At 46.6% G+C, this 26,608-nt stretch overlaps 1 protein-coding gene across 7 annotated transcripts in view; it reads left to right on the forward strand.

The window, feature by feature from the left end:
* Positions 1-26,593, forward strand: part of tanc2b (tetratricopeptide repeat, ankyrin repeat and coiled-coil containing 2b) — a 104,044-nt gene extending 77,451 nt beyond the window's left edge. For all 7 annotated transcript variants that reach the window (XM_068306310.1, XM_068306309.1, XM_068306311.1 and 4 more), the window contains 21 exons: positions 3,139-3,270; positions 9,095-9,376; positions 9,459-9,583; positions 11,001-11,232; positions 11,733-11,902; positions 12,019-12,297; positions 12,909-13,076; positions 13,541-13,701; positions 13,843-13,951; positions 14,056-14,178; positions 14,389-14,625; positions 14,696-14,896; positions 15,223-15,316; positions 17,069-17,202; positions 17,395-17,518; positions 18,131-18,306; positions 18,665-18,797; positions 20,784-20,875; positions 20,965-21,111; positions 21,530-21,630; positions 21,707-26,593. In XM_068306310.1, the coding sequence (XP_068162411.1) occupies positions 3,139-3,270; positions 9,095-9,376; positions 9,459-9,583; positions 11,001-11,232; positions 11,733-11,902; positions 12,019-12,297; positions 12,909-13,076; positions 13,541-13,701; positions 13,843-13,951; positions 14,056-14,178; positions 14,389-14,625; positions 14,696-14,896; positions 15,223-15,316; positions 17,069-17,202; positions 17,395-17,518; positions 18,131-18,306; positions 18,665-18,797; positions 20,784-20,875; positions 20,965-21,111; positions 21,530-21,630; positions 21,707-23,774 (5,288 nt within the window). In that variant the 3' untranslated portion in view covers positions 23,775-26,593. The remainder of the gene's footprint in view (positions 1-3,138; positions 3,271-9,094; positions 9,377-9,458; positions 9,584-11,000; positions 11,233-11,732; positions 11,903-12,018; positions 12,298-12,908; positions 13,077-13,540; positions 13,702-13,842; positions 13,952-14,055; positions 14,179-14,388; positions 14,626-14,695; positions 14,897-15,222; positions 15,317-17,068; positions 17,203-17,394; positions 17,519-18,130; positions 18,307-18,664; positions 18,798-20,783; positions 20,876-20,964; positions 21,112-21,529; positions 21,631-21,706) is intronic.
* Positions 26,594-26,608: the final 15 nt, after the last annotated feature.

The following is a 26,608-nucleotide window of genomic DNA, read 5'->3' on the forward strand; positions in this document are numbered from 1 at the left end:
GGGGGAGACCGGGGGAGGAAACAATGAGGGGTGGAGGCAGGCTGCTTTATTACCTAATGAAGGTAGAGCTGAGGGGAAATATGGAGGACCTGGTGACCAAGAGAGGAGAACGTTCTCTTTTCTCCGTCTCGGTGCTAAAACCGCCGGACCGTTAGGCGCGGAATTTAAAAAGGAGTCAGAGAAGCACATTTTAAGGAGGAATTAAGTCAAACCTACAAGAATAACCTACAAAGCACTAACAGAAAAAAGGAAAGACGAGCGCTTCGACTGCAAACCTTCAACAGTCGCTCCTAGAAATGGGATCCATCCGTAACCCTCCATCCGTTCCAGCATTTCCTAAAATCCCAAACATTTAATCCCTGCTTCCTGTCTCTGATAAAAGTTTTAAATCTATCGCTAACTTTTTGAGTTAACTTACGTCCCCCCCCCCGGGGGGGTGGTGGGTTCTCGAGGTTCCTTCTTCGGTACGATGCAATTTCATGGTTATCCTTGCAAGTAATTTAAATATAATCACTAAAAAAAAAATTATTCTTATCTTGTTCAATGTTGAATTACAACAGGTTGCGTCAGGGATGACTCAAGGAGGACGTATATGGTTAAAGTTGGCCATCTGACAATATGTTTCTTATAGATTGAATACGACTTCGGTTGACTGACCTTACATCTACAGGCGTCTGTTTTTCATCTTTCTTTTCAGACGTTTCTTCAGCAGCGAATCGTATTTGAGGAAAAGCCATAATTATAAAGGAAGCTCTTCTTACAAGTCTCCAATTTGTGTTTTTAGAAAGTGCAGTTTTCCGGCCTGATTCTGGCAGACGTAGCAAAGCTCACTCGGGGGGGGGGGGGGGCCGCGTTACACAAGTTATATAACTGTTATTATTATATTCATGGTATAAGCTGCTGTTTATTGGCTGGCTGCTCACGAGCGGTGAACCAGTATTGATCCTCCTGCTGGATGTTGTTTTAAAAGACATAATCAGGAAGTAACAGGGAGAGAAATGAAAATAAACCCAGATTTAGGAGCTTGTAAAGGGTGGATAAGCCTGAATAAAAATGGAAACATGGGTTTTGAAGCGTTATCTGAGATAGGGACTACCTCGCAGGTGGAGAAAAGTTCCACCGGATGATCGATCCTTTGAGGAGAGAAGTTTTCGTTCACCTCCGCTGAACTCCTGCGAAAGCCTTCCCCAACGGAGGAACGACTTTTACTTTAGGCGGAATGAACCGACCCTTCAGGAGACCTACGAGGAATAGATTGTCTAACCTTATGGAGACCGGAGCCGCTCTGAGACGTAAAAAACAACCTCTCCATAATCTCTAAATTCATTAAATAAAGATAACAGCGCACCCGAGGTAACATTTGTCAATTTGAGGGCGGACAAGTGCCATCGATTTCAATTTTATGCTGATTTCTCCTTTGTCCCTGATCCCACCTCTGCCAAAATACTCAGTGTAATACCCGGAGAAATTATTGTTTAAATACCAGGACCTCAATTATTTATCTCTCCAGTCATCTCTGGGGAGGGGACATGAGAGGGAAATGTCAAGGCGTCCGACTCGTCCGACCTCGGTTTTGTGTCTGGAAGCGCGGCTGCTCGTTTCAGAGCGTTTTTAATTATCACTCAAGCCTTTTAAAACAGGAAGTGATGGCGTGGTTCCGTCCGTCGCGTCTCTTCCTCGACGGTGTTACCAGGCCGGCTGAGGAGCTGTGAACGTGATCCCCGGCAGCCTGCTGCAATGCAGATAGAGATGATGAGAGCACAGATATGAGTCCACACGTTCAAACAGAGAGAGAGCCAATAAAGAAGTCTCTTCAGCCCCGTAGGCCTGAGTCATTCTTCCTGGGTTTAAGCTTCGGATTAATGCTCCCGCTGGTCTGTTTTTAGCCGGACGACCGGCACGGCAACCCCTTATTCCCATCAGGGCCTGGTCGGAATTCTCAGCTGCCATTTTCCCTCCATTTTGGGAAACCCATGTGGCTCGTTTTTTGGGTTTACATCCCGTGTGACTCAAACACACACACACATGTTTAGTACATACTTGAGCTTAACTCAGGGGATGTGGTGTGCAGCCACTTGGAAGGATTAATCTGCCGTACTTTTTGGAGTGACTGGAGAAAAAGAGAGAGGGGATATCATTGAGGGGAAACTTGCACTGACACTCACATTCTTTCCCAAATTCCTTGAAATTAACCAGGGAGATCAAGACGTCGGGAGTGTTTTCAGGGACCAAGTTTGAATTTGTAAAAAAAAAAGGGCTTTCATCTCTGAAAGGATAAATCTGCTTGATTTAAAGGTTTTGTTGTAAAAAAAACCCAAAAAAACAACAACACCCATCAAATGTTAATGTTAAATAACTCTGAATTTATTACTTACTCCAGTGACAAACATTACAGTTACACAGAAAAACTATGTTTGCTTGTTTCTCTGTTATAACAAGAATCCTTTCAATTTGTCAGGTTATGAAACCAAACAGAATCCCATCAATCAAGGATCAAACTATCCAAGAGAATAAGTTTTTGGTCAAAGTTAAAATTAGCTTACTGCAATTACTGCATTGTGGGAAATGTAGTTTTTTTGTCAAAGCGGCTTTTGACCTATTTATTTTTAGACAATCTGATCTTAAATGCTCTCGATGGTCACTTAAAATCATGATCCGGGTCCACATTTTGGCCCCCGGGGCCTTGAATTTGACACATGCGTTGTAGATGATTTGTTTAACCTTTTGTTTCCGACTTCCCTGGTTTTTATCCAGTTGTGCTTCTTGACCTCCTGAGCGGTTCTGTTATTACTCAGGTGTTTTTCTAACCCAGTCTCCCCATCGGCGAGTCTGGCCTGTTTTAAAAGGGACAAAAGACTCCGGGACATTCCGACCTTTCCTTGATTTTGTCGTTTTTTTGGAGCTTCCCTGACCTCTAACCAAACCGAGGAGGACTACGACTGTGACGTGGTGGCGTTCAAGCTGTTTTTGTGGAATCTGTTGCACGTGGCGGGCGGTGGCGTGAACAGACGTCAGCTAGCGTCAGACGGCGCTCCCGCCGTGAATAACACGTTTATCTGCTGAGAAGGGAATTTAAGGACAGAAACATGCGGGATCATCTCATTACGATCTTCATCCTGATCTCTCTCTCTCTCTCAGCCACAAGTTCGGCCCACCTGGAAGACCTGGCCTACCTGGACGAGCAGAGACACGCCCCGCTACGCACCTCGCTGCGTATGCCCAGACAGAGCACCACCTGCGGGCCGGGTCGCTCTGGGCAGGACCTGAGAGGTGAGCGGCAAGGCGGAGCTTAAGAAAACACACACACACACACACAAATCTGGAATCTGGTTAAAAGTGGAAAATATCAAGAGTCTCCGTTCGGTTCTGGATGAAACTTTGGATGCGGGTCGTTAGCCTTTCCAACCCCCCCCCCCCCCATTTCCTGTCTGGCTCGGCTTTCATTCCCAATAATGACGACGGCGCAGACGAAATGTCAAGAGTCGCTTATGACATCTTCGGGTTGTTGTTTTTTTTTGTTTTTTTTTGTAAAGCGGGCTAAAATTACAGCTCTTTCCGTTTAGAATTATTATTATTATTATTATTATTATTATTATTATTACCCACAAAGGGGTCGCTGTTCTGGGTTTTTTTTTACCCACAAAACAACTCCAAAAAAAAAAATGCCGAAGCTGCACGATGACAGTTATTTTTTTTAAAAGTGATTGAATCACAGTATGCAGATGCCTTTCAGATGCAAATGTGTGTGTGTGTGTGTGTGTGTGTGTGTGTGTGTGTGTGTGTGTGTGTGTGTGTGTGTGTATGTGTGTGTGTGTCGATGTGTGAGACAAAAACGGTTTTCTGTCAAGTTTGTCACCTCTATGGCGAAATTTTGTGCGCGTTGCTCAGGTCTGTCCCGACGCGAACGCCTTCACGATCGAGCGACTCCCCTCAATCCGACTCCACAAATGGCCTCGTGTCACAACATTTCGTGCCCCCCCCCCCCCCCCCCCCCTCCGCCCTTCCTCCTTTACCACTCACCGGTGGTAGTGAGCACCATAACGGCGTCTCTCCTCCATCCAAGCAAACACACAAATGTTGAGCTCCTGTGTGTTTTAAACACCTGTTAAATCCCCCACTTAGCTCAGGGCGCGCTCGGCTGAGCCAGCATGCAGCCGCCGCCACCCCCCCCTCCCCCCTTCCTCCCACCACCCCGAGGGCAGCTTCCCGGCGACAGATGCGGGAGGCGAGAGAGAGCGTTAGAGAACGTTTGAGGGAGGCAGAGGTTGGAGATAAAGACGGATGCAGGGGGAAAGAAAAAGAGCTGGTTCCTCTCTGAGCGTCGCTGCGACTGCCAGAGCCACTTGTTCAACCTTCCTCCTCTCAGGGCGAGCCAAGCGTGTTTACACGCCGACCGACCGCGTCCTGAGCAGGCGTTCTGTCTCCTCGGATCAGCGTCAGAGCCTCCCTGAGTGCACTCCTCCTGCCGTTTCACCGGGAGAGACAGGAAGACGAGGGAAGCGACTTGCAGAGCAGGGTTTTTCCCTGCAGAGGGCAAGTGTGGCGTGGTTTTATTCCTGAAAAGCAGAAGTGGAGTATTTTCTGCACTATAAGGCGCACCTTAACCTGATTAAGTTATATTTTCTTTCTAAGAAGAAGAAGATGGTTGTGTGTCGTTCAGGCGGTCACCAGCTGACGCGGGCGTCTCTCGGTTCGGGTTTTGTTCGAGGCCCGTCTCCATCGGAGCCCGAGCGGCGCTGCCGTTTCGAGGAGGATGAGTCACACAGGCAAACGTTCTGGTGCTCCTGCCTCCCCCAGCGCTGAGATTTGCCACCCACTTTCCTCAACGCAAACTCAGCAAGTGAATTCTTCCAGGAGCAGAAGGATCTGTTTGCTTTCCTGGATGACATCAACAAGTTTAATCTGTTAGTTTAGAAGCCGGAGTTCACTGGTGTCACTTTATTTTCACTCAGTCCGGCACCGTCTGCTTAGTGTATTCATCCACGGCGGAAAATAGTCCTCAAATATACACTGTTTAGTGATGTTTATGAGGAATTTAATGAGCTTTTGTATAAAAAAAAATCAACTTACTGCAGACAGTCAAGTATATTTGGCTCTTTTTGTGGGATTTGTTTTAAAAAAACAAAACAATGGCAGCATCGACGAACATACGTGGAAGGAAGCGGCTGGTTTACGGGGTTTTCAAATCGCAGTTGTGTTTACAGTAAACATTTATTTACAGCAAGCACAGACTGCAGACAAAGCCCCCATTTGCTGTCCCAAGCCAAGCGGTGTAGACAACAGTGTAGATTTTGATGACAAGGCAGGAACGTGTTTGCAGCAAAAGCGACGGGGAAAAGACGAGCGTAAATGATCTATTTACAAATTTATCCGCTCGCGTTCGTGTCGCCGCTCTGCGTCAGGACCTTATAGTCGTTGTTTATATCCTCCTGTAAGACGTGAGGTCAGTTCATAACCATATCAATAAATCGATAAACCTGTCGATCCGGGTTTGTTTTGTTGATTCTAACCTCACCGAGCAAATTCCAGAAGATGAAATGGAGAAGAAATTGAAAGTTTGTCACCTGTCCTGAGATAAGCCGCCCAGCCTCCTCAGTCCCAAAGCTCCTCCCACAGGAGGGGCGGGGTTGATCCGGGTCAGCCCCGCCCTCTTATCTTCCTGCACCACCTGTCCCCTGTTCCCCCCTTCCTCTACCTCTCATCTTCTCCCTCCTCCTCCTCCTCTTCTTCTCTCTCCTTTCCATCGCTGCTCAGCCTCCGTGAGTCATCCTCACCTGGTGAATAATTAAAATGTCTGAGACTCTCGCTCCGTCTGGCCGCGGTGGGTTGGCGGCGGCGGCGGAGGAGGAGGAGGAGGAGGAGGAGGGGAGGTGGAGTGATACCTTGCTCGACATCGCCTGAGGGGGAGTGTTATGGGCAGGATTATGAGCAAACGCTATCCATCCATCCATCCATCCTTCACACAGATTTGCTCTCAGCATCCTTAGAAAACAACTCCCTGGGCCGCTCTTCACAACGCGGTCGCCGCGTTTCTTCTTCCTGGAAATGCACGAACGCAGCGGAGCGGCGGTGGATGTACAACCCGGTCGTAATCGTTTCTGCCATTTGGAGGATGGCGCCCCAATGGTGCAAAAGGGTGTGTTTAGTCATTCCACCAGGACAGAAGGAGCTTTACGGGCTACGTTTGGCATTCAGTCACCCCCCCCCTTGAGAAAAAATTGGATTAGTATCACTTAAAGCAGAGTAGCTGTGGGTGTTTCTCCTCTTACATCAGTGACTTATGGTGTCATAAACTTGTAGTTTGTAGGTTTTTTTTACATTTCCCATCACCGGTGTTGCATCAGGAACACGGTGACACCCACCTGGAGTGATGTTACATCAGTTTGTGAATTATGGGCAGAATAGAAAAGTCACTTTGCCCCTTGTTGTCTCTCTTTCTCTTTCTGTGTGGGTGTGTGTGTGTGTGTGTGTGTGTGTGTGTGTGTGTGTGTGTGTGTTTTGCATTATTCATTGGAATCATTGGTCTGTGATTGAGCGAATTCGCATTTCTGCATCGTCAATATTTGCGGCTTCACACTCCTCTTTTATGTGGACATAAATAAGTTGTAAAAAAAAAAAGTCAAATAATCTGAGAGGAAATATAGATGAATACTTTTTTTTTAATTCTCTCCAAACCACTGCTGGTCCAGAACTCAATAAAAAAAATAAATTTAAAAAAAGTACACTTTCAGGTTTATCTTGTACTTTTTTTTTTTAACTCTTTTTTTTTTAACTGATTGCATAATTGGGAGAAGAATTTCAGCACAATCATCGCATTTTCTTTTTTTCGCTCCGCGATTGTAATTAGCATTCCTGGGTAAGGAAAGAAAAAAAAAAAGAAAGAAAGAAAAGGTCCTGCTTGGAGCAGCACTTTGGAGTTGTGTGTGGGGAAAAAAAAGAATACATTAAGAGCAATATCAGCTCATTATGTTGTGTAGCGGTGCTCCTAATCGGCGCACTGGAGTCATTTACAGGAGATCCAGCTCTAATGCAAAACGCTCCCTTCCCCGCCCTCCTGATGTATTTTGCAGCGCCGTACCTGCAAACGGTACAGAATTATTTTTTTTGCAGACGCACTAAAAAAAAAAATTTTTCCTGGCTCTCTCTCCGCTGTCTTACCCGCCCGGCGTAAAGCACGGTACGGATCCCTTACAGCTCCGACTCACAAGTTGTCTGCTTATTGCTTGTAAGCCGTCGAGTGGGAGATGAACCCAGTCTGTCACCTGACTGGCGCTGACTCACTGCGGTCTAGAAGAATCCGATCGACTGGGTAAACAGAACCGAAAGGACCGATCTGGCTTTTTTTTTTTCCCAAGCTCGTCTCGTTCCGAGTTTAATCACTTGAGGATTGGATTAAGAACTTGCATTCAGTGACTTTTATTACAACCAATCATCTGCAGACGGCACGGTCCTCCTCCCGCCCCTCCTCACCCTCACTCCTCCACTTCCTGTCTAAATGTTAAGATGCCCAAAAAAAAAAGAACCAAAACAAAATTGAGATTTGACTTCAACTTGGACGAGCTGCTCAGAACTAGTGTTAATGAAACTGAAAATTTTGCATATTTGGGGTATTTCTGTTTTTGTGCACATTGTTGGTCCACCTGTCACACAATTCTCCTGCATAGACATATCAGCTAAAATTGATGATGCAGGTATTGCAGAAATGTTCCTCAACCTTAAGAATTTTTTTTTAATTAAATTTAATTTTTTTTTAAAAATTCTCAAATTTATTTATTTATTTATTTTTAAATTTTAAAATCTAGTTTCCTTACATCCTGGTCCTCCCTGTTTCTCACACCCCTGTGGTCAGAATGTGAATTCCGGTTCTGCCAAACCTACAAAAACCTTCCTCATCCTCCCCCCTCAGAGATTTTCGACCACTAATCGACCTCTTATCCGGAGGTTCTCTACATTACCGACATAACAGCATTGCTGATGCTGTAGCTGCTTCTTCCTGTCCTCTCTTCTTCTTCTTTTTTTTATTTTTTTTTTATTGAGCCTTGCCTTGTGATCTGACAAACTGCTGCCATTTTTCACTCCTGCCCTCACTGCCTTTCTCCTGTCTCTGTCTGTCTGCTTTCACTCTCGTTCTTCCTCTCTTTTGTCCTTTTTTTTTTTTTTTTGCTCGCCTCTCGTCTCACAGCTTCTGCTAATAACGCCCATGCCTGGCAATCCCAGTCACGTAAGTTCCTTTTAATATTCATTTGTCGCGTTGCGCCGTATGCTTTTGCGCCCTGTTTTGCTTTACAAGTCAAAGCGCAAGCTTGTTGGATTATTCACCTTACTGCTCACGTCCTAAACCAGGTGTAATCACCAGACAGTTGATGTTACACTTAAAGATGAAAACCAGATAGAGGAAGAGCATCTTTTTAATTCTCAGCGATGGAATCGACTTTAAAAGGAGACGTTACCTGGGAACAGACGAGTGAATTTAACACTGAATTTATCGCACAGCTTCAGAAGTTCGTACCGCATCCCTTTTTTCGCTGCTTCCTTTTTAACGGTCCATATGTTGTGCTGAAAAGATGCCCGACCACTGGAGAGCTTTATCACTCCCCCTAGTGAGTAAATTTAACAGTAGCAGTGTCTCCTTCAACTCTCTGGCTATATTTCCTTCTTTTTAGCATCAAAAAAATGTGATCACCTCAATTTACCACGAGATTATATACTGAATTTAATTTCTGAACCTGCTTGAAATCTAACCTGACGAGTCCCTCTGTGATGATTTGTCTTCAGAGGATTTCAGGGTTCAGTTTGGGCGATTGATTCTCGAGCAAAGCTGGATTCCTTTAAAGCTATCTGCGTGCATTTCCTTCAAGTTAACGTCTCTTTTCATCGATGACTTTATAAATACACTCACATCTGGAGATGAATGTGAAAGACAGGCTGTCGACAGGAATCAGCTAAATATCCATTTGTTTTTATCACAGAACATGAATATCGACTTTTTAGGAGACAAATAATTCCGTTTTAGTTGTCTTTATAAACACAAGGTGTGACTCTGACTTAAAACGGTGAACTCACTCCCTAATTCTCCATCTCCCCTCCCCTCCAGTGCGTTTTGCGCCTTACCGGCCTCAAGACATCGCCCTCAAACCTCTGCTTTTCGAGGTTCCCAGCATCACCATGGACTCCGTCTTCACGGGTCGCGAGTGGCTCTTCCAGGAGATCGATGCTTACCTCAACAGCCCCAACGCCAGCAGCAACCGCGGCGTGGCGGTGGTAGGAAACATCGGCTTCGGCAAGACCGCCATCGTCTCTCGACTGGTGGCGCTCAGCTGTCACGGCACGCGCATGAGGCAGATCGCCTCCGACAGCCCCCAGGCCTCGCCCAAACGTAGGCATCCGCTTCGTTTTAGATAGTCTCCGCTCTTGAAAGCGGCGATCGCATCCATCCGTGTGCATCTTTCTGTGTCCAGATGGAGACGGGCTCCCGCTCACCCAGCCCCAGCCCACTCACGGCACCCTGGGAGGAAGCAGCTGTCCCGGGACCCCCGAGATGAGGCGACGTCAGGAGGAAGCCATGAGGAGGCTGGCGTCTCAGGTACGGCATCGCATTCGCTTCACGCTTTATCAGGTTATTTTCCGACGCCGTCGCCCCACATTTTTTTTGCGTGAATATCTCAGCAGCCCGGATGTAATTGAAAAAAACAAAACAAAAAAAAACCCGGTGAGATTAATTTTAAACGGCTCCTTTTTATGTCTTAATTTTTCCAATTAGTGCCGACGTAGGCGGTAGGATAACTTGACAATTCGCTCTTTTGAAAAATGCCCCTACAATTCAAGCCGGGGGAGAGAAGCGAACGCGGGTTTTGAGCTTTTTTATCATGGACTCACACGAGGTTTTTTTTTCTCCTGAGGCGGTCGACTTCATAACTTCAAAAAAAAAAAAAAAAAAAAGAAAGAAAGAAAGAAAGAGAGGAGAGCCGATGTTTTCCATTTACCTTAAACTTTTATGCAGCTTTTTTTCCTCTTCAATGACGTCTTTTAAAAAATTTGTTTCAAGTTGCCTGTGATGTAAACCTTGTATGATGATCCACCCCCCCCCCCTCTCTCCTGCTCTCCTTCCTGTCTGTAGGTCCTTCTCCCCCTGCAGCTTAGCCATCTGCATGCCCGGTCCCAGCCTGATGCATTATGCAGATGTGTTTAAAAAAGAAAAAACAACTTTGCCAGGGAGCCTTATGAAATATTTATACCTGCAGAATGCCATTTCCAAGCCAAGCTATTAGATCTTGTTAACTCTGCGCATTAATAATTGAGCTTTCTCCCTTTTTTTTTTTTTTTTTTTAAAGCCTTTTATTCCTCTGTGACCAAAAATTTGCATTTCATTTTGATAAATTTTTTTTTTTCCCCTCCTTTGCTGCGCTGCGGTCGCTGCCATCACCTCTGAAAATTACCTGTGATCCTCCGGTCCCCGAGAGCTGGAGATCACACCTGCTGCTCTTGTTTTGTTGAATAAAATTTTTTTTTTTTAAATTAAAATTCACCTGTCGTCAAATGTGTCGCTAGAATTTTTGTTCCAAAAAAAAAAAATTTTAGTCATTTATTCAAAAATGCCCAAAAACCCCCCAATTTGACTCTTGGGTCCTTGGTGGAACACGTGAGCGTCAGTGAGCTAAGTCTCTCTTTTTCCTGGCAGCCGGAAGCAATGAATTATTAATAGATGAAACCATAAAGCGAAACGAGAAGTATTGTGTTTCATTATGCTGCAATCATCAACCATCAAGTCGATTCGATCCCAAATGAGTTGTAGCCGGGGTTAGACGCTGGGAAAAAAAACGGGCTTTCGCTCTTACAGAAGCCCTGAAAAAAACTCTTATTTCTAATAGTTCGTCATTCGTGCTGCCTGATGCCTGATTGTCAAATCAGTTTTGCAAAAGCAAAGAGTTGGTGTGAAGGATGGGGATTTCGAGGCCGACTGACCCGTTTGCCCTCTCGTCTCCACCCTCTGTCGCCCCCAGGTGGTGGCGTACCACTACTGCCAGGCAGACAACGCCTACACCTGCCTGGTGCCGGAGTTTGTGCACAACGTGGCGGCTCTGCTGTGCCGCTCGCCACACCTCGTTGCCTACAGGGAGCAGCTGCTGAGGGAGCCGCACCTCCAGAGCATCCTGAGTCTGCGCTCCTGCGTCCAGGACCCGCTGGCCTCCTTCAGGAGGGGCGTCCTAGAGCCCCTGGATGCACTTTACAAAGGTGGCAACACATAGAGTTTTAAACTGTTGTTTCTGGAATGACTGGATGTGTCTTTTGTAAAAAGAAATAATCACTTCAATCTCAAATTTATTCCAAATAATGTCTAATAAAATGAATATACTACTTTAAATGATTAAAAAGCTCTTCAGTGCATCATGTTCAGAGGGAATAGCCTTGATTTATTTGCCTCATGGTCTGAATAGCTTCATATTCTTGAGAATAAAGTGGAATTTGAATAATTTCAAGGTTTTTTTTTGCATCTGTCAAATGAGGTGCTTTTTTGGCAATTTACTGTTAATACCCCTTCAGACCTACAGTATCTAATTTACTCTTTGACTTTGTCATGGATAAGATGGGAGTCTGACTAAATTAATTTGATCTCACTTTTCATTTCCAAGCTTTAAGGGAAGACATGTGGTTTTAAATGTCTGGAAACAACAACTAAAAGAAGCTTTTTATTCTGGTAATCTTTCATCTCTGACGTCCAAATTTCTCCACAGAGAGGAAGATCAACTCTGAGGAGGACCTCATCGTCCTCATCGATGGGCTGAACGAAGCCGAGTTCCACAAGCCGGACTACGGAGACACCATCGTGTCCTTCCTCACCAAAACCATCAGCAAGTTCCCTCATTGGTTGAAGCTGGTGGTGACGGTCAGAACCACGTTACAGGTAGAACATGTGGCGCTATCCTCCATCCATGCATACGTGTTTACTGCACCAAACTGAACATGAGATCCTGACTGTGACCCCCCCCCACACACACACACACACACCACCCCCAACAGGAGATCACCAGCGCGCTGCCATTTCACCGCATCTCTCTGGACGGCCTGGAGGAGAACGACGCCATCGACCAGGACCTGCAGGGCTACATCCTGCACCGCATCCACAGCAGCCCGGAGATCCAGAACAACATCTCGCTCAACGGCAAGATGGACAACACCACGTTCGGAAAACTCAGCACCCACCTGAAGGCCCTGAGCCAGGGCTCCTACCTGTACCTCAAGCTCACCTTTGACCTCATCGAGAAGGGTTACCTTGTCCTCAAAAGCTCCAGTTATAAGGTACGTTTGGGTAACACTTTTTTATATTGAAAAGTTCTAGAAATTAACATCAGAAAATCATATTTCACTGAAATCTGTACCTGAAAGCTGAAAGGTGATGTTCTGTTGAAGGTATATCGACTATTAAACGGTCTTAGTTATCTTGATTTTGCTTCAGGCAGGAGCCAGACTTTTTAAAATGCAAAATCTAAACTATGGCGTTCATAATTTTACAAAGTCAACACACGAGAGGCGTTCTTTTTTTTATCCATCTGACTCCGATGCGCTTTATGTAAATGCACTTCCATAAAATCTCCTTCATAACAGTCAAGAGTCCGACACCCTTTTTTTTGATGCATAATGCAGCCGAACGGTTTCAGTGTGCATTTCATAATGAAATATTTTATCTCACACACCCCCAGCTTCATTTAATTTCATGTATTCCAAAGTGCTTCCAGACTCCATAAAAAAAATGACAACTTATAAATTCACGCCTTATTCTCTGAGGAAGACCACGTGGGGCGGCTTCGACGACGCGGCGAACAAACACCATGCAGTATTTATATCCTGTAGAAGTCATCCGGAGGAAATCGGAGGAAACTCTTTCTCTGCCCCCCTTTTTCCCTCCCCAGGTGGTGCCAGTCAATCTGGCGGAGGTGTACTTGCTGCAGTGCAACATGCGCTTCCCGACTCAGTCGTCGTTCGAGCGGGCGCTCCCCCTGCTCAACGTGGCCGTGGCCTCCCTCCATCCGCTGACGGACGAGCAGATTTATCAAGCCATCAATGCCGGATCGCTGCAGGTAGTGATCCGGAAAAATACCTTTAAATATCTGGAACCACCCCCATCCCCCCCTTCTACTGGATTAAGTGTGAGATTATTCTAATCTGTGAAGTCTTAACTCTTTATCCAATCTGCATTAATCCGATGATAATCTTATATTGGTTTCTCAACATTGTGTCACTGTTATTCAAATCAGATGAAACCACACCCACGCTGTTCTGATGAGACTAATTAGCTTCTTTTTTTTCTCTTCTTTTCCTCATTTAATCTTTTTTGGGTCGTTTTTTTGTTTTGGAAGGTTCTAATTGAAATGACAAGAATAAATACAAATGTGGTATATTTCATCCGTATTTCAACTTTGTTTTCTGATTCGGTTTTAATTTCATTTATTCCTTCAAAAGCAGCGAGATCGTTCCACGCCGAGAGATCTCGGTTCATCGCTAATAAAATAATTCACTCCCGCTTTTGCGGCATTGGCTGCAGGGCACGCTGGATTGGGAGGATTTCCAGCAACGCGTCGACAACCTGTCTGTGTTCCTGGTGAAGCGGAGGGACGGTACCAGGATGTTTGTTCATCCCTCGTTCAGGGAGTGGCTGATCTGGAGAGAGGAAGGAGAGAAGACCAAGTTCCTCTGCGATCCCAGGTGACACTCTCATCACATCTTATCTTCTAATTATAAAAAGACAAAAAAAGGAATCTCACACGTACCTCATGTTTACCTGAAATGATTTCTCACCTGTGATGACTCACGTGATGATGTAATGAGTCCTCCTCCTCCCTGCAGGAGCGGCCACACGCTGCTGGCCTTCTGGTTCTCCCGGCAGGAGAACAAACTGAACAGACAGCAGACCATCGAGTTGGGCCATCACATTCTCAAAGCACATATCTTCAAGGTATCCCATCATCTGTGTCCACACACACACACACACACACACAGAAACACAACCGTGGCCCGGCTCCAAAGTAATGAATATTTATGTATTTATATCTTTTCAAGGGTCTCAGCAAAAAAGTCGGGGTTTCCTCATCTATCTTGCAAGGCCTGTGGGTTTCCTACTGCACAGAGGGCCTTTCAGCTGCACTTTCTTCACTGCGGAACCTTTACACCCCCAACATCAAGGTGCAGGCTCAGCGTGGTGGTGGGGGGGAGGGGGGGGGCTCTCATTTAAAGAATATTTCAACATGTTCTTGGTTTAATTTATTTTATGGAGCTTCCTGTTTTTTTCCTGTATTTGAAGCTATTTTTTGCTAACTTTCATTTGTTATTTGCGTGTGTGTGTGTGTGTGTGTGTGTGTGTGTGTGTGTGTGTGTGTGTGTGTGTGTGCGCAGGTGAGCCGTCTCCTAATGATGGGCGGAGCCAATGTGAACTACCGTACCGAAGTGCTGAACAACGCCCCCGTCTTGTGCGTCCACTCCCACCTGGGCTACATGGACATGGTGGCTCTGCTGCTGGAATTCGGCGCCGCTGTCGACGCTCCGTCCGAGAGCGGCCTCACGCCGCTGGGCTACGCCGCCGCCGGGGGACACATGGCCATCGTGACGGCACTGTGTCGCAAGAGAGCGAAGGTATGTGAAGGGGATGGAGAGGGAGGTGTGGAACGTTATCCCCGATTGACACCGCGTCCCGTTAAAACAGGTGGACCACCTGGATAAGAACAGCCAGTGCGCCCTGGTTCACGCGGCCCTCAGGGGCCACATGGAGGTGGTGAAGTTCCTCATCCAGTGCGACTGGGGGGCGGGGCAACAGTCGCCCCAGAGCCAGCAGCAGGGGGGCTTCACCAAGAGCCAAGCGGTGCAGCAGGCCCTCATCGCTGCTGCTAGCATGGGATACACAGAGGTAAGATGGTGGTGGTGGTGGTGGTGGGGGGGTGAGGTTGATGATCAGCCCCCCACCAGTGTGTGGCGTAATCAATTCATCACAGATTAGGTCGTCTGAATGTTAAGTGCTTAAATTAAAGGAGGTCCTGTGGTAAATCCTTCTTAGGCTTTAAACAGCCTCACTGGATTTTAAAGATTTATCCTGATTGGTCGAGTTCCAGGTTGTTGCTCAAAGTTGCAAAAGCGGAAAAAAAGCAAATTTTCAGATCTGATTACTTTTCCTTGCTTTTTATTTATTATTTATCAAACATAATTTTTTATTTCCCCCCCCCCCCCCTCCATCAGATCGCCTCCTACCTGCTGGACCTGCCGGAGAAAGACGAAGAGGAGGTGGAGCGGGCTCAGATCAATAACTTTGACACGCTGTGGGGAGAAACAGGTGGGAATACCGGTGTGATCCGGACGTTACACCCGTGACACCCTACATTCTTTATCGACGCCCGACGGGCGGATGTTGTGAAATCCCCCCGCAGACGTTCCGAAGCCGAAGTCGCTCGTTCTTTAGATACGCGACTCCGAGCGCTGCAGTGCGGACACGGGAGACGCTTCAGCTGCTGCGTCAGATGCTGACGGCAGTGCAGTGGTGTCGTCGGAGCACAGATGGGGCTGGGCTCACCCAGCAGAGAGAGAGGGGGGGGGGGTGCGCTTCGGAATGAATATTTTGATCCCCAGTGGCAGGATGTTGAAAAATATAATGTATCTTTGCAACCTGAAGCTATTAAACCTCATTGCTCGCCTTGCTCCCTGAGCTACGGTTGGAAAAGATGAATCGGGGGGGACTTGAACTCACTCAGCCGAGGTTTTATTATTTATAAGAATGAGGTTTCCAGAGGATGATTTGTAATCACGGCCTTACGGGATGGGTCAACTGAAAATTATTTACAACAGCCAGAGGGGATTGTTTGTACAGAATCGGTGCTTTAAGATCGGCTTTTGTGATCCGTGAAGATCAAATTGTTCTTTGAGCGAAGAATAAATAGGTTGACGCTAAAGTTAGGCTCGTAAATCTAATGGTATTACTCCATGTAGATGAGTCAGTGGATGTGTCGCTCCCGCCGTAGCAAGAACTCGCAGCAACAGATGTTTGTTCAGAGACGGTGTCGTGATCATTCACTCATCCACCGGATCACCACTGGGCGTTAGCATCTAGGTCGGACGATCATTAATCTTTTTATCATCTGGCAAAGACAGTGCAACTCAAACTCATTTTTACCGAGGGCCACATCAGCATGACGGCTGTCGTCGAAGGGCCACACATAATTTATGAATGTGACATGAATGTAACTCAATGTAATGTAACATAAATGTAACTACTCAAATAACTCTGAATTTATTACTTATTCAAGTTACAAAAATTCCAGTAGCGCAGAAAAAAAATGTTTCTCTGTTCTAACATAAATCGTTTTAATTTGTCAGGTTATTAAATCCACAGAACTCCATCGATCAAGGATCAAACTATCCAAGAGAATAGAGAAATACAGTATAACATCAAACACGAGTTAGGACGTTAACTTTAACATTAACTTCAAAATGTTTTTGCTCAAAGTTTAAATGTGCTTAATTACTGCATTGTGGGAAATGTAGTTTTGGTCAAAGCACGCTCTTTTTTTTCCTCCTATTTATTCTTAGACATTGACCTTTTATGCCCTGGCGGGCCACATAAAATGATTTGGCGGGCCACATTTGGCCCCCGAGCCTTGAGTTTGACAGATGTGATTTAGATGCTGAGCGTAGCGGAGCATTTAGCAGCTATAAAGTCGGATGTTTCCCTCAGGAGTTTGATAAAGACCAGTAAATGGAGCCAAGAGGTAGCGGTGATTGAACTATTGATAATTCAGCATCCACCAGGTGGACACAGACACACCTTCAGATACACACTGCAGTTGAAGTGCTTCATGGGTAAATGAAGTGGAAAAAAATAGAATTTGTAGAGGGTGACGTCTTCTTTTTTGAGCAACTTGTCTCCATCTGCCCCTAGTGGTCATAAAAACAACAACGCTTTTTGCTTTTTGGTATATCTTTCCTCTCCTAATACTCTACTTCTACTGATATGAAGACGTGCAGCAGCTAAACCTCTGATTTCTGTTCACATACATCCTCCTCATTCACGGTTCATCGATTGTGCTTCCAGCTCTGACGGCGGCGTCCGGTCGAGGGAAGCTGGAGGTGTGTCGTCTGCTGCTGGAGCAGGGCGCCGCCGTGGCCCAGCCCAACAGGAGGGGCATCGTGCCGCTGTTCAGCGCCGTCCGACAGGGACACTGGCAGGTCAGCTGAACGAGTCCGCTTCGCCTTCAGCCCACTGAGATCCATTCATTTAGCTGCCTTGACATGACAGTCCTCTAAAAAGCAGTCATTTTTGTTGTAGTTCCCTTCGGATGATCATTGATCTTTTTGGCAAAAAAAGTGAATAAGACATCGACTTCCTGACACCAACGCTTTTTTGGGGGGGTTTTTTAGATCGTGGATCTCCTCCTCAGTCATGGCGCCGACGTCAACCTGGCTGACAAACAGGGTCGGACGCCTCTAATGATGGCCGCGTCAGAGGGACACCTCGGGACTGTTGAGTTTCTACTGGCTCAAGGTAAAAAAAAGACAAAAAAACACATTTAGGGTTTAGAATAAATTTCAGGTTTGCTTAGATTTTTGTGGATTTACCAAAATAAAAATCTCAGATTGAACCTTTGCAATTACAAAATATCTCAAATTATATCTCCTGTGGCTTTCTCTTCTTGAGGTGGATGTAAACCCAGTCAGACCTCACGTACAATAGAGTCAAATAAAGTCGACCTTCTTCTCCCAACCCCCCCCTGTGACGCCTGAATGATACTTAAAATATAAAAGCACAATTATTCCAGGCTACATACTTTTTTTTAATTATTTCTCCCCCTCCCAGCCATTCAAAGATACAAAAACACACAGAGCCGCTGCACTAATAATAAAAAAAAAAATTTTTTTTTTTGCATAATCCCTATTTTCATAGTGTTCGCAGTAATGAAAGCAAATTAAATCAGCCACAGACTGAGAAAAAAAAAAATCTAAATACGTTAAACAAAAGCCGAAAATGACGGACCAAGCCACCAGAGAGGAAGCATATGAAGTGGTATTTCATATACATATATATATATATATACATATATATATATGTATATATATATATTCTAAAGGTTTTTTGTCTCACAACGTCTTTTCCCAGGAGCCTCTCTGTCTCTGATGGATAAGGAGGGTCTGACGGCTCTCAGCTGGGCCTGTCTGAAGGGACATTTACCGGTCGTCCGCTGCCTGGTGGAGAGCGGAGCCGCCACCGACCACGCTGACAAAAACGGACGCACGCCCCTCGACCTCGCCGCCTTCTACGGCGACTCGGAGGTGGTAAGTAAAATAAATCAAATCTGCCTCGGCGGTGAACCTCTGGCTTTTTTGCGTCACTCGGGATGTTCGGCCTTCTCCGTTCAAGACGGATGTTGTTCTTCCGTTTGGAAGTATCAGTCATCACCCAGCAGCCCACATACTCAAGCGTGATGCGGAAACTCAAACCCTCCTCTGCACAAACGCCGAGAATAGACTCTCAGTGAAGTCGGAGACGTATTTTGTCTTCTTGGATTTGAGAAACAAAAGGAATTTAACTTGATTCCGAGCAGATATTTGTCGTCTGAACAGGGAAAAGTTTATTTTGGAAAGCCAATGTCAAAGTTTTTCCACCCTCTCTTTACGTTTCTTTGTCCTCCAGGTCCAGTTCTTGGTCGACCACGGCGCCATGATAGAACACGTCGACTACAGCGGCATGCGTCCGCTGGACAGGGCGGTGGGCTGCAGAAACACATCGGTGGTGGTCGCTTTGCTCAAGAAAGGAGCCAAGATAGGTAAGAGCGTACTGGCGGAGAGGAGAATCCTACTTTACCAGAATAAGAGCTTGAGACGCCGTGTTAGCGGAGAGGGTCATGCGTCGGACTCTGAGCACGAGCTGCATGGACGGAGAATCCGGATGGCGAGAATTCAATCCCTACGCGCATCGTGGAACAAAATCGGTGAAGCTTTTTTACTGCAACGAGCCATGGATTCAGGTTTATGTCTCCATGTAGCTTAAACCCCTCCCTGCTACTCAATGTGCACCCCCCACCACCACCACCACCGCCGCCACCACCACCACCTCTGCCACATCGTGCTGCTTTTCTCCTTCTATTTATGGCTCTGATGTGTTTCTCTTTATTGTTCTGCTGCCGCCGTGTCCTTTTCCTCTCTCTCTCTCTCTCTCTCTCTCTCTCTCTCTCTCTCTCTCTCCCTCTCTCTCCCAATCTCCCGGTTTTCTCTCCCTTTCTCTCCTCTTTGTTCCTCTACGGTTGCTCAGAGACAGGTTGTTAGAAGCGCTTCCGGTGTTACTTTTCGGTATTCTTTTTTTTTCTTTGCACTTACCTCCGCTTCTCACTGCTGCTTTTTTTTTGTGCTCCTTCCTCTCACTTCTCCTTCTCCACTGCCATCACCTGTCTCTCTCTCTCTCTCCCTCTCCTCCACTTCTTACTGTATCTCTGTTTTCTCTGGCTCTTTTGCCCCCCCCCCCTTCCCTCGCTCTGCCCTCTCACTTACACTCCTTCCCTTGCTCATGAACCCCCCCCCCCCCCCCTCCCCACTTTTTTTCCTCCTCCACCACCCAACACAAACCCACCTTCCCTTTTTTTACTCCCATCTCCCTTGCCTCTCTCTCTCCGGCCCCCCCAGGATGTCAGACGCTGCCCAGTCGGCCCCGAGGTAAAGCCAAGGCTGTCGACTTCTCACCCCACCAGGCATTTTGACAGCTCTATCTCCTCTTTCTGTGTTGTCTGTGTCATCCTAAGTGTCGTCAGGCCAGCTTAGCCCCCCCCAGAACGTTTCTCAAACTGACAAACAGTAACAACATGCGTAGGTGTTAGCACTGACAGTGACGCAGTCGGGATTTGCCTAGAGGTAGACGCTTAACGCCCAACTGGTTAACGACAGCATGCCCCGGCCTCCGGCCTGTGACCTTGTATCCGCGATGTTGACCTTCCATTCCACAGATGCATGACAGAAGGCCACAGTAACACTTACGTGGTATTGATTTGAAGGAAAGTGCATGTATCTGTGACTCCTCTGTGCCACCACCCCCACCGCCACCGCCACCGCCACAGACCGAGGTGATAAACCAGTGCATCGTTCATCCTCCAGACTTCCCCTCAGTGTCGGCTAGCCCAGGTAGCAGCATCCCTACCACCAAAACTCAGAGGACGGCCGACGCCTGCAGAGCCCTCTTCCATCCCTCCTGCTTGCCTTTTTCTGTTTATTGCTCCTTTCCATCTCTATTATGTGTGTGTGTGTATGTGTGTATTCTGTCAAGGATTGCTGTTTGCTCAGATCAGATTCAGTCCAAGGGATTCTGATCTTTTTAGTCATGAGACGGTCTGCAGGGGTGGCGTTACCTTTTTATTTTTGCGTGCACCCGGTGCTCTTCTCTTTTTTTTGTCCTCGATCACAAACTGTTTAAAAATGTGCTGCTTCTGCACTTCAAACAGGAAACTTTAAAAAAAAAAAAAAAAAAGATCAGAATTACTGGCAAATGATATTTGACCCAGGTGGGGACGTCCCACAGCGAGGGTCACAGTGTTCCCGAAAGTGTCACAAGAGATCCCCCCCCCCCCAAACATTCTCTGCAGTGGATTGCCTGTCTTTTTATCTCCATCCCTCATTTTGGATGTTGTCTTTCTCCCCTGTTGGTATCTTTGTGTGTCGTGTGACTCCCAGTCGCTCCTTCCGTCCTCCTCTCCTGTAAAACGTCTCCGTTTTGTCATCGCTGATTGTTTTTTTTTCTCCATTTTGCTCCTCCCTGTGTTGCTCAGGTCCAGCCACGTGGGCCATGGCCACCTCCAAACCCGACATCATGATCATCTTACTCAGCAAACTCATCGAGGAGGGGGACAGCTTCTACAAGGTCAGATCTACATTCTGTCCGGCGGGTCTCAAGAGTAGTTTCTCATTTCATCGTTCAGGACTGATAACGTTCCTCTGCTCGTCCCACAGAAGGGGAAGGTGAAGGAGGCGGCGCAGCGTTACCAGTGCGCTCTCAAAAAGTTTCCACGCGAAGGCTTCAGCGAGGACCTCAAGACGTTCAGGGAACTCAAAGTGTCTCTGTTCCTCAACCTGTCCCGGTGTCGGAGGAAAATGAACGTAAGGCTCGGCTGTCCCACGTAGTTTACCTGAGCACAACGCCGTTTACCAGGTTTATATTTTAATAAGGTTTAAAGGTTTAATAACCTGATTCTAAACTAACGAAATTTTAAAGCGAACTATGTTTTAAACTAACTGGTTTTTAGACTAGCCCACTAGGTTTTGAACAATTTAGGTTCTAAACTAACTAGGTTTTGAATTATTGAACATAACAGTGTATTTATGTTATTATTTATTATTAGAATTATTATTATATATTATTATTATTTATGTTTATTGTTTATGTTTACACTGCATGTTTGCATTCATAAACCAATTCTACTTTATGTGCTTTCAATTGCCCTTGGTGATAAATAAAGTTTTTTGAATTGAATTGAATTGAATAGCTGCTGATGTTCTCGTCTTTCCTCCGCACCAGGACTTTGGGATGGCTGAGGAGTTCGCTACCAAGGCGCTTGAACTGAAACCCAAATCCTACGAGGCGTTCTACGCCCGAGCGCGCGCCAAGCGTAGCAGCAGGTACGCTGAGCGTGCATTTTAAAGCACGTTGTAAACTTGAACACGACACAAATAAGCTCCGGTTTCCTCTTCACAGACAATTTCCTGAAGCCTTGGAGGACCTGAACGAAGCGGTGAAGCAGTGCCCCAACAACCGCGAGATCCAGCGGCTGCTCCAGAGAGTGGAGGAGGAATGTCACCAGCTCAACCAGGAGGAGCACCTGCAACAGGACCTGGAGCCCCCTCCCTCGCCTCCTCCTACACCTCCTCCAGAAGAGGAAGAGTCCCTGTCCCTGTCCATGCCTTTACCCCCTCCCCCGGAGCCCCGTCTGGAGGACATGGAGCCTGTTCAGGACCTGTTTGAGGACGAGGACTATCTGGAGCAGGAGCTGGAGGCCATGTCGGTGGGTCTGCCCCCGCCGGAGTCTCTGGCTAACCCTTCCAGCCTCGCCATCATTCAGAGCCCCCCGCTGTCCCCGACACATCCAGATCAGATCTACCTAACCGGGGGCTCCCCCATCGGTCAGCCTTACGAATATCACCCCACCTCCTCCTCCATGTCCTCCCCGACCCGCGGCTCGTACCAGCCCACGTCGCCCTCCCTGTCCCCGACGCACCAGAACTCACACTACCGCCACAGCCCCCCCCACACCTCCCCAGTTCACCAGCAGTCCTACGGCTTCAGCCCGCCGATGGGCTCCGGGGGTCAGGGGATGGATCACCAAAGCCCGCCGCCTTCCCCTTTACGCCGCGCCGCTCAGTACCGAGCCAGTCCGCCGGTGGAAAGCGTTTGTCTCTACCGGTCCCAGTCGGGGTCGCCGGTGCGGTACCAGACGGAGCAGCTCCCCGGGCGACCCAAATCCCCCCTCTCCAAGATGAGCAGTCAGCGTTCGTTCCAGCTGAGCTCGCAACCCTCGCTGTCTTCCCAGCACCACCAGGCCCAAGGCCTCCGCCTGCAGCCGTCCATCGCCCAGATCGTCCGCACCAACCAGCCCAGCAACGTCATGGGCAACAACATTTACGCCGGACAGATGGGCCACTCCATCGGCGGCCGCTACCAGGGGGGGTCGGTGGACGTGGAGAGCCGGCTGGTGTACCAGCCTTCCCTGGACGGGCGGTCCATGCCCCAGGTTCAGGCCAGCCTCAGCTCCGGGGCCCTCTGTCAGCACGGCGGCCGAGGAGGGGTTATGGAGTCGGGCCTGTTGAAGGATGAACTACCCCAGCGCCCCTCCTCTGCCTACCGCGCCAGCAGCGGGGGTCCCGGGGGCATCCGTTTCAGCCAGACGCCTCAGATCAGCCGCAGCCAGTCGGCCGCCTACTACCCCGTCTCGGAACACGTTTTGGAACGCGCCAACGCCATGCAGCCCTGCCAGCTGGGGTCTCCTGAGATCCCCCATATGGTGAGACGCCCCGTCAGCGCCAACACGACCGAGATGAAGCAGCACGTGTCCACCCCCAGGCCGCTCATCCACTCCCAGAGCGTGGGGCTGAGATTCTCCCCCTCCAGCAACAACATCTCCACCGGATCCACCTCCAATTTAGCGCCGGGTTTCAGGGCGTCCTCTTCCATCCAGCAGATGGAGATCCCCCTGCAGACCACGTACGAGCGTAGCTGTGATGACATCTCCCCTATATCCCCCTCCCAGGGGGGGGGCGGCGGTCTGTACCAGGGCGAGACCACCCGCTCTCGCAACACGCCATTCATGGGCATCATAGACAAGACGGCGCGGACTCAGCAGTACCTGCATCAGCCCACGCGGTCCAGGGGCATGACCTCCATGGACTCGGCCATCAGCCCCACCTCGCCCGGCCAGCTCGTCCAGCAGGGCTCCACCTACAGCCCCCCAGCCTCGCTCGGCAACATCGCCTACTACAACAAGACGAACAACGCCCAAAACGGACACCTGCTGGAGGAGGACTACTACTCCCAGACCCCGCCGCCCTCGCTGAGCAAGCTGGCCAACGGTTCCCGCGGCAGTGGGGGGGACATCCTGGAGCGGGTCAGCCAGGTGCCGACTTACCCGGACGTGAAGGTGGCGAGGACTCTCCCCGTGGCGCAGGCCTACCAGGACAACATGTACCGACAGCTCTCGCGCGACTCCCGGACCCAAGGCCCCACCTCCCCCATCAAACCAAAGAGACCGTTTGTGGAGTCAAATGTGTGACGGGTGTGTGTGTGTGAATAGGTCGCAAGTGGGAGTGAGGGGACAACAAAAAAAAAATCAATCTAACTCAACTGCTGACGCCTGCGTGTGCGAACCTGGACGAACTCACGTGAAAGAACTTAAGAGGAAGCAGAGAGAAAAACCACACACACACACACACACACACACACACACAGAAACACACACACATTTAGGGTATTAAACACAATGTTATAAACAGAACAATTGAGAAGCGACTGTCATTATCACACTTTGCACACAGGAAGGATAACAAGAGGGTCCAAAGTTCTGATCTCAAAGACCGGTGCACTTCCAAAAATGTTGCGTGGCACAAGATTCCATAGGCGATCACAAGCGCGAAAGAATGAAAGTACAAATCATCGGACTCCACACGTGGACTGTACCCACCTTCTGTTCTTTCAAAGTGTGCTCTTAACCAAGGTTGCTAGTAGGCTCTATTCTATGTAACACAATATTATATGTTGAATACTGTACATTGCTCAGAAAATACAAATTGCTCAACAACTCAGTGCTTAGAGAAAAATGACAATATTTATAATTAAGTTATATATTGTACATAGGAATAAAACAAACACATAGTTTGAACTGTATTCTGTCAGCCCTGCCTTTGTGTCCCACTGCTAAGTCACATGGGTGAGGAAAATTGATCCAGGGTAAAGGAATGAGGGACATTGACCAACTTTGAATGAAATAATTGCCTCTAACATGTCAGAATATTTAATATTTTGTTGTTGGTTAATGCAAGAACATCCTTTCTATGCTGCAATACGTCCTCAATGATCTGAGCTCAGGCTACAGCTAACAAGTCTTTTCTGTATTGATTAGTTTGCAAGTTTTTTATATATATATAAATATTGTTTTTAATAATCAGTTAAAGTCTCCAGAATCACAGGTGACCTTTTTTTTTTTTTTTTTTTTTTTTTTTAAAGTTCAAAACCCAAACCACTTTTTTGGGGGGGGGTGATGATACAAAAATGGAGAGAAGCAGCAAAAATCCTCACTTTGAAGAAGTTTAGACGTGGAGAATGGAACATTATCGCAAATAACAATCGCTTTGGAATTTTCATGCAATTGAATTTCATATCAAATCTAAAAGTCTACATAAACTCCGGTTATTTTGGAACGTGAATCAATTTTTGCACCTATTTTAAAATCTTTTCTTTCTTTTTTTAAACTGCTACTTTCACCTAATTTTTGAGGTTCATGTATGTGAATTTTAATTTCTCTGTGTATTTTTTTTTTTAATATCATCTCTGTACCACAGACCTCATAATATGCCTTAGTGTGACATTAAACCAAACGTCCAGGCTGCCGTCTGTCATGTCGTTCCAACTCCGTTAACGTAGACCGCTTTGAATGGTTGCTGAAACATCAGGTGCTTTACTTTTGTATCAGCTCATATATTTTATAAAGCTTGTTTTGAGGACAAATTGCTATAATCGATGAACTAAATAGGGAAACTTCAATCTTTGATTTCCAGGAATTTAAAATCTTTAAACGATTAATGCCAGTTAAATAATAATCACAAACTCCAGTGGCGGGGGGGGGGGTTAACGTTTGGGTTATGACTATCAAAGTTCGCTTTTGTCCCTCCTCTGTGTGTAAATGATGCTGTATGTTCCTAACAGAGTAGAGCGTTCAGTGCGTATGCTGGTGAAGGGTCAACATGGAAAAGTGCTCAGCAATTAAAAGCAAGCAAATGCATAAAACAACTACTATCACATGCGTTTCCCTTCCTCCTGCATTATTTTGTTTGTTTTTTTCCCACAATGCATTTTATTCTATCACCACTGCACTATAAATGCCTGTTAAGATCTTAAATAAGGGTGCACTTTATGTATTTTATTTACTTTGCTGTTACAGTTGTCGACTTTGGAGAAAGCAAGCGTGTGTGTTCTGTCAGACCTCTGACCGGTGAAGCCAGACTATCAGAGACGCTGTTATTAAATCATTTACAAATGACGATATGGTTAAAGATGTATAGACTTTTTAGCACAAGTTGTACATAATGACTCAGATGTTCCACTCAGCCCAGCTCGGCTTTGTCAGTTGACCATGAGGACTGTCGTATATGAATATTTCACATAAAATATCTCTTCTCTTTCTCTGAATTAGCCAGTCTAATCCACTGGGTCTGCACAGAATTAAGTCTAATCTACTGCAAAAAAAATAAAAAAATTATAATACCAAGAGTATCAGTATCCAGGGAAAGCAGAGTAATGAAAATATTCAACTTATTTGTATGTGTGGGGAAAAGTTAAGACTATTTGTGGTATTTAGTTTTGGTTCTCAGATAAAGAATATGTGAAGACGGCTGACAGTCTCCTGTTCATTCTACGTTCACCCACTACTTATCTTTCCAGAGATGAAGGTCTAAACTGTATTATACTTAATTTAAACAGAACTTTTAAATCCAGGATATTTGCGGGTGTCTGTTTTCAAGCTGTCTGTGTATATTAGTTTGCTGTAAATATTCTGATGCATGTTCTATTCTTTCCGTGAGCGGCGTTCTGACTCCGCTGGTCGATGCTTTTGGATCAGGATAAGGAAATGGATCCCGGAACAGTCCTTATCATTTTCCTTCAAACTCACCAGACAAAAGCGAAAGGTTATTTTCTTTTACTTTAATGTATTTGCTTGCTGAGCAGAGTTCTCTTGTCTGTAAATGTGAGCTTTCAGATCGCTGTGACAAAAAGTTTAATTAAAAATAAATAAAAAAGAATGTGTTTTTATCTCATTAAAACTGATTGTAATCTGTACAGTAAAACCATGTATTGAGGGGGAAAAAAGAGCATATTTATAAATGGTTACCA

The sequence above is a fragment of the Antennarius striatus genome, chromosome 21 (assembly GCF_040054535.1).
Source record: "Antennarius striatus isolate MH-2024 chromosome 21, ASM4005453v1, whole genome shotgun sequence".
NCBI lineage: Eukaryota > Metazoa > Chordata > Actinopteri > Lophiiformes > Antennariidae > Antennarius > Antennarius striatus.